Raw genomic sequence first — 8,381 nt, forward strand, 5'->3', positions numbered from 1 at the left:
TGGTGCAATTTCTTTTTTAATTGTACATGTCAATTGCATAATACCTTAAACTAATTCTTTATTATTTCTATCATCATCATCATCATCATCATCATCCTGATAAGTATTTCATTAGTATTCCACGGTATTTTGATTTTTCAGGAATCATTGTGTGTACTGTATACTTTTAAATTAGTTTGCACTATATGTAGTGTCTCTGCACCTGTGCCTTACGTACTTGCTGCAGCTTAGACAACAACTTCTCTCAGGCATCAGTATAGTTTATCTAATGCAATATTTGTTGTTTGTTTATTAAGTGGTTTTAGGTATTTTGTGTGTTCCACGTAATTTAGTGTAATTAGTCCTAATTGACTCAGGTTTAGTTTGATATTTCCTTCTGTTTGTTCCTCTGCATCATGCTACTGTCATAACATGTCAATGTCTTACCTAACTTTTGTGCATTATGTTTTGGAGAGAAAAAAATCATGACTTTTTTTTTAGATTCATCCACTGATTCTATCACCTCTGACACATCCCCCCTCAATATTTGTTTGTTTGTTTGTTTATGTATTTGCTTGGGGGGTGGAATTAACAAACAGAAATAACTGAATGAATCAGGGTAGTGAAAAACATTTATAAACTTATAATTTTGGTATTGGTATGATCCTGTTCTGATTAGTTAGCCGAGGGAGTAAATCATCAGGAGTTTCATCTCTCAAACTCCTACTACACTCACTCAGCATCACAGTATGGACTCCCCAATGCAACTGATCTGCACATACTCTGGGAGGAAACCTGGTTCGGGAACAGCACCATGCAGGACAGACGAGCTCTACAGAGGGTTGTGCGATCAGCTGAGCGCACCATCTGCACCGAGCTCCCTGACCTGCACTCAATCTACAGCAGGCGGTGCTGGACCAAGGCCAAGAAGATCGTGAAGGACCTCAGCCATCCCAATAATGGACTGTTCATTTCATTAGAATCTGTAGAAATTGTGGATAAACTTGTTCTACTTTACTGACACTGTGCAAAAGTCTCTGACCACTGACTGCTATTGTTAAAACTTAAATTGCATCCATTACAAAACTAAAACAATATTTTGAAGCAACTTAAGTTTAATTTAATTAATTAAATTTTATTTTAATATAAATGTAAGTAATTAGTCAACATGTTTCAATAGCTATGATTATGTACATTACAAACCTAAAATAATATTTTGAAGCAGCTTAAGTTTAATTTAATTAATTAAATTTTATTTTAATATAAATGTAAGTAATTAGTTAACATGTTTCAATAGCTGTGATTATGTACTTTACTCAGTCTAGGAGCCATCAGGATATGCAAATGTTATTTATCCAAACCACTGTGAAACGAACAGTGTTGATGATGACTGGACTGTTTCTTTATTCAACTAAAAGTAATGAATCAAATCTAATCTTTATTTATGACTTTTTTTAATTTTATTTTATCCCCAGTGCTTCGAGCAGGCATTTCCTGCTCTGCCCCGTGTGCAAGAAGACACAGCCAAGCCTCTCAGTGCATCTGGCTAGGGTGTGCATGAAGAGGTCTTCGAAAGAGGCCATCCAGGAAGTGATGGAGAAGGAAAAGCAGAATTCCCTTGAACTTCTGCAGTGGGGCAGGGTCTTCAGCTACAGGCTGAACTTCAGCTACATTATGCCTGTCAAAGTGTGTCAGCTTAGCCATTTCAGAACCTCTGCTAAAATCATCCTAGTATTTGTAACGACCATCCAGTGCAGCCATGTATTTTTTGACTTGGCCACTAGCACACCTCATACAGTACAGCTAGTCAATCTGTCACTGACTTTTTAAACCAGTATAATTAATTATTTAATTGAGCTGTTGGTGAAATTTAACAAAATCATGGAACGGCTGAGGTGCCCCTGGGGAGAAGTTTGGGAACTGAAGCGGTGTTCATCTAGCCATCCAACTAGATATCAGTAACGCTTTAGAAAACAGAAGAAGTTATTACTAGTTTTTATTGTGTTACTCTTAATTTGCACATGTTCTAATGTTAAATTGTGTCATTTATTCTAAGTCAAAGTACACTTGCTACCCAGATAAACAGCTTTAAACATTTCTTTGGACTGCCTAAGACTTTCACACAGTACTGTATGTCTTAGAACATAAGAAATGTACAAATTAGAGGAGGCCTTTCGGCCCATTTGTTAAAATCTTATCTAGCTCTGATTTAATCATCTCTCTCAATATAATATTGGGATAATTTATTCTCTTCAGAGGCCTCCATAGAATAGTGCATCCATCCCCTCACTTATGTTCAGACAGTCAGAATAACAGCATCATCAATTTCACAGCTAGATTTAAAAATTGCTTTAACAGAGTGATTACAGAAAAAAAGGTAAACAAATATTAACAAGATTATTAAAACGTAATAGACATATTCGTCATTCAGACATATTGCGCTTTTTTAAGAGCAGAAGGGATACATTAAATCACGATTATATTTTGTCCATAATTATATATATATATATTTACATATACAGTGCTCAGCATAAATGAGTACACCCCCTTTGAAAAGTACGAATGTAATCAGTAGCTCAATGAACAAAAGAATAACTTCCAAAATTTTCACAAGGCTGAGTTTTATTGAACACTTGTTTAACTCCATAACATGAAATTAAGGTTAATAATATAACTTAGATCACAAAATCTTCAGTTTTACTCAAATTGGTTGAAGCAAAAATGAATACACCCCGCAACAAAAAGTACTACATCTAGTATTTTGTATGACCGCCGTGATTTTTAAGGACAGCACCAAGTCTTCTAGGCATGGAATGAACAAGTTGGCGACATATTGCAACATCTATCTTTTTCCATCCTTCAAGAATAACCTGTTTCAGAGCCTGGATGGAGAGTGATGCTCAACTTGTCGCTTCAGAATTCCCCACAGGTGTTCGATTGGGTTCAGATCAGGAGACATACTTGGCCATTCAATCACCTTCACCCTGTTCTTCAGAAATGCAACAGTAGCTTTAGATGTGTGTTTTGGATCATTGTCGTGTTGGAAAAGTGCACGACGACCAAGTGCATGGAGAGATGGCAGCATCTTCTCCTTCAGTATAGAGCAGTACATTGTTGAGTTCATGATACCATCAATGAAATGCAGCTCCCCAACACCAGCAGCACTCATGCAGCCCCACATAAGGACACTGCCACCACCATGCTTCACTGTAGGCACCATGCATTTTTCTTTGAAATCCTCACCTTTACGACGCCATACAGTTTTGAAACAAGTAGTTCCAAAAACAGGGATTTTTGTCTCATCACTCCAGAGTATAGAGTCCCAGTAGTCTTCATCTTTTTCCGCATGGGCCCTAGCAAATTCTAGGCGTGCTTTTTTGTGCATGGGCTTTAGGAGAGGCTTCCTTCGTGGACGATACCCATGCATGCCATTCCTCTGCAGTGTGCGCCGTATGGTGTCACGGGAAACGGTCACTCCAGTTTGGCTTTCTACTACTTTAGCTAACTGCAGTGAACTTGCATGGCGATTTTCTTCAACCCTTCTCATCAGCAGACGCTCCTCTCGAGATGTTAACTTCCGTGGACGGCCTGGACGTCGCTGTAAGATCGTTGCACTTCCATCTTTCTTAAATTTTTGGATCACTTTTGCTACAGTATTTTGACTGATAGGTAAAGCTTTGCTGATCTTCTTGTAGCCCTCACCTTTTTTGTGTAAAGAAATGATTGCCTTTCTCAGATTTTGTGACATTTCTCTTCCATGTGGAGCCATTGCTGACAGCATGAAATGGGAAGGGCTTTTCTTTGTTAAGTAATGCCCTTTTATAGTCACCTGTCTGCTGGACACCTCTTAAATGAATCATTAGACTCACCTGTGGTTGAATGCCTGTTAATTAGAATTTTGTAGTCTTAAGTGTGGCTTTTCTCCTAAGACTATAATTGGGGTGTACTCATTTTTGCAACATGGGCTTGAGTGAATTTGTTAGGAAAATCACTTTTTTGTGTGTGCAAATCAACAAATCTTGTTTGCAATCAATGGCCCACATTTGTGAGAGTATTTTGTAATATAGTATCTCATAGAAAATGTTGATTCTGAAAGGAAACTAAAGGTTTTCTGACAAATGTAGTGGGGTGTACTCATTTATGCTGAGCACTGTATATATATGGTGGTGCAGTGGTTAACACTGTTGCCTCACACCTCTGGGACCCAGGTTCGAGTCTCTGCCTGGATTACATGTGTGTGGAGTTTGCATGTTCTCCCCGTGTCCTCGTGGGGTTTCCTCCGGGTACTCCGGTGTACCCCCACAATCAAAAACATGCTGAGGCTAATTGGAGTTACTAAATTGCCCATAGGTGTGCATGTGAGAGTGAATGGTATGTGAGTGTGACCTGTGATGGGCTGGCCCCCCATCCTAGGTTGTTCCCTGCCTCGTGCCCATTTTATTGACATAAAAGTCTGTTCCTCTAATTATAGAATAATATATAGAATAATTATACAAGAGCTATAATTATTATGATGTTATTATTTAATTGTGTGGGCCGTGTTGCTTGATTACATTTGACTCTTCGGCACGTGGGACGCTGCCGGTTTGAAAGACGCAGCTTCACTTGTTTTCTGCACCAAGATGACGAGGTACGTTGCTTTTCTGCTCCCATTTTATCGGATAATTTTTCTTATTTAGTATCTGTCAAATTTGCATGTATATTAAAATATGTTTGGTGAGTAAAGTCAGTATATTGCTTTTAAATAAAGTGATTTTGTTCTGGGGTACAATGTTAATTATATTTAAATTTTATGCGCAAAGTGTAGTTGATATTTCGCTTTTCCGCGTGCGCTTTACTGCGCTTAAGTAAATAATTGCGCTTGCTTGTGAGTAAATTAGTTCATTGCTTTTAAATAAAGTGAATATTGTTGCGGGCTACTGTGTTGGTTATATTTAAATTTTATGTGCAAGTCGGCTAGTTTCCTGTGCCGCAAAGTCTAGATGATATTTCACTTTTGCACGTGCGCTTTCCCGCGCTTTCATGTTGCATTCGGAAGAGGATGCGGGTGGTTGCGCTCGGTGCTGCCTACAGCAATGATATTCCAGCAGACCAGGAGAGGGCAGATGTATTGCAACAAACACAGATAAAAGTAGTGAAGCAAGACCTGAAAAGTTTGTTTGGTGACTAAAATCAGTATATTGCCATTTAGTAAAATTTAAAATTGTTCCAGGCTTCTTTCTTGATTATATGTAAATTGTATGTGAAAGTTAACTAGTTTCCTATGCTATAATGCAGTTGTTCATTGCGAAGGTGTCAGTGCAGAACTGAATTCCATGTGCCAGGAGTGACTGACAGCTCTATTGTATTGCTTGTGTGTTTTTCCTCATTCAGAAACAAACGAATTGCAAAAGCTGTCAGCTGGAGCAACGATCGATACTGGGCAACTTGGGACAAGTGGATGGAAGTGATTGACTGGGAAGATGAGGAAGAGCTGTGCTCCCCAGCAGAATCACCCTCTGACCAGGCTGACCGTTCCATCGTGTCACACACCCGAAAGCCAATTGCCAAGGCAGTTAGCTGGACGGATGATGTGTATTGGGCAGCCTGGGACAAGTGGGATGAGATCATCTGCTGGGGTGAAGAAGGAGAGTGCTCCCCAGCAACTCCACCCATCAACCAGCCTGGGAGGGATAAGGGGTTAGACATGCATGGGTTAGAGGTTTTTCTGTTAAATGAAAGGACAGTCTCCATAAAGCCTGCAGATGACCACCAAGACAGGCTGAAAATAGGAGCCGTAGTGGTCGACCTCTGCCAGTTTGAGCTAGATGGTGTAAATGATAAATTTGAAATTGTCGAAATACAAATTGGAGAGGTCAAATTGGAGGAGACTGCAGAGAGGGGTTTTAATTCAGAATTTGAATTGGAAATTTTGGATGTGGAGATAGAGGTTGTAGACAGTGAATTCCAGCTGAATGCTCTTAATTGGGAAATTGCTGGAACTAAAGTGGACAAATTATTAGTGGAACACCTGAACATAAATAATCTAGAAGCAGGCAGTGTGAAGGTGTCCACATCAAATGGGAATGTGGTATATGTCAATGGTATGTGAGTGTGTTTGGTAATGATGGGTGTGAATGGTGTGTGTAAGTGGTGTGTGTGTGTGTGTGTGTGTATGAGAATGGTGATTGAATGGTGTGTGTGAGGTAATGGCGTGTGAGTGAATGGTGTGTGTGAGTGACAGGTGTGTGAAGGTGTGTGTGAGGTAATGGCATGTGTGAGTGAGTGTGAGTGGTAATGGCGTGTGTGAGTGAATGGTGTGTGTGAGTATATGGTGTATGTGAATGGTCTATGTGTGTGTGAATGGGGAGTGAATGGTGTGTGAGTGACTGGTGTGTGTCTGGTGTTTATGAATGGTGTGTGTGAGTGAATGCTGTGTGAATGGTGTTTATGAATGGTGTGTGTGTGAGTGAATGCTGTGTGAGTGACTGGTGTGTGAATGGTGTTTATGAATGGTGTGTGAATGAATGGTGAGTTTTTGTGTGTGTGTTTGTGTGTGTGTGTGTGTGAATGATCTGTGTGTGTGAGCCTGCCCTGTGATGGGTTGGTGTCCCATCCTGGGTTGTTCCCTGCCTCGTGCCTGTAGCCTCTGGGATCCATCTGACCGCCTGTTCCAAAAGGCAAATTGATCCCCACATCCCTGAACAGGAGAAGCGGTTTTAGAAAATGGATAAATGTTCCCAGAGGTGTGAGGCAACAGTGCTAACCACTGTACCATGCATATGTATAGGATATGTAGAAGAATACCTGTTGCAGTTATCTGATGTGTGTGTTTTTCACTCTCCCTGCCGGCCCCTGGAGGTTTGGGCTTCCCCTTTGAGTCTGGTGCCTCCCAAGGTTTCTTCCTTCTAGGGAGTTTTTCCTTGCCACTGTCGCCTATGGCTTACTCACTGGGGGCTTTGGGTGGGGGTGCTCTAAAGCGCTTTGAGACAATGTAATGTTGTGATATCGTGCTATACTTTGTTGTGTAATTTTCTATTTACTCATGCAAATAAATAATTGTTTGATAACAAAAAGCACTTGTTTCATTCTTTTTACTGCGAGCATATCAGTCACTTCCCTTGTGCTCCTGCATTCAAAAATGAAAGTTTGTCCTGCCCTGCACTTAATTGCCATGGATTCTACGGGAATGCAGACCTCTACTTTGGTGGAATCCTGCTGTTGTTGTAGATGGTCTGCTCAAACGCTTTCACATTGTGTACAAGCAGATTTGTTTCTGTATCTCTGTAGAGAAGCATTCTTTTCTTCTACCTGGCAAATCCACAAATATAATAGCAATCCACCAAGGTGCAAGTGCACCTAGCTCTTAAAGAAAATGTTAGAAAAAATTAGTTTATAGCATGTTTAAACCATAAACACAGCAGTGACTGAGTACATCCCTTGTGGACCAGGCGCCTGGCTTTGACTATTTTTCTGCCATTAAACTAGCAAAGGTGGCTTGGCCATGACGTAAAATAACTTGTGCCTTTAAATTGTTAAAAAAAAGTCCTGTGTGTTGTAAAGTGAGGTATGAAACAGATACCAGGTCGTTTCAGTAACGGTCAGCGTACGTTTTCTTCATGTGATTTTGTGGTTTCAAATGTTTCATTGGAATCAATAGTATTTGCCAATTCCAGTTGCCAGGTAACTTCAATAATTTGAATAGAATACATGATAACATTTTAAACTAGATTACAGTTAATTGTTATTTTTCTGTTTAAAAAAGACAATTGCTGTAATTTACATACGACAAAACCTGTAAAAGACATTTTGGAATTCTTTTCTAAATGAAATGAAGGTACTTTGTTACTCCCCTTGGGGAAATTCTATTTTCACCTACCCCATTTTGCCCTACTTGACACATGGGCACAGACGAAGGTGACAGCAAGCCTGGCAGCAAAGGGCAGCCACCTGTAGGGACACCCATGGAGCTGGGGGTTTTACAGTGATTAACAGCAATTTTGCAATACTTTTCTGGCAGTTTTTTTTGCTAGGAATTTACAGTCAATTCTACACTGAAACAGACGTCATTCCTAAGCGCAGCATGGACTGCTTCTGGACACAGTATCAAATGCGACTTCCAGAGTCACTTGAGTAAGCTGGAGATGCTACATCCCCGGGTAAGATTACCTGCAGTAGGCAGCCTACCAAAAGAGGGCCTTTCCTGTTCCCTTGGTGAATTAGAAAACCAGTGGAGAGAGCTCTCCTGTTGCAGTTTCACAGAGATGAACAACATGGAGAACTTTGGATTGAGGTTTTGCAGTATGAGGGTGCTGAAGGAAAAAGGAGTTTTAAAGACATTGGTCTGCCTGTACTGCAGATTTTGTCTCTGCCCATTTCAGATGTTCATGTAAAGCGTGAATTTACTAATGTGACATTCCTTA

General features: G+C 40.2%; 1 protein-coding gene across 1 annotated transcript; it reads left to right on the forward strand.

Annotated features, from left to right (window-relative positions):
- Window positions 1–3,972: 3,972 nt before the first annotated feature.
- Window positions 3,973–6,205, forward strand: LOC125740348 (uncharacterized). Its single transcript, XM_049011345.1, has 2 exons — window positions 3,973–4,609; window positions 5,353–6,205. The coding sequence occupies exons 1-2, from the start codon at window positions 4,602–4,604 to the stop codon at window positions 6,068–6,070; spliced, it is 726 nt and encodes a 241-aa protein (XP_048867302.1). The 5' UTR covers window positions 3,973–4,601; the 3' UTR covers window positions 6,071–6,205.
- The last annotated feature ends 2,176 nt before the right edge of the window (window positions 6,206–8,381 follow it).

This window comes from Brienomyrus brachyistius, chromosome 4, assembly GCF_023856365.1.
Source record: "Brienomyrus brachyistius isolate T26 chromosome 4, BBRACH_0.4, whole genome shotgun sequence".
Taxonomy (NCBI): domain Eukaryota; kingdom Metazoa; phylum Chordata; class Actinopteri; order Osteoglossiformes; family Mormyridae; genus Brienomyrus; species Brienomyrus brachyistius.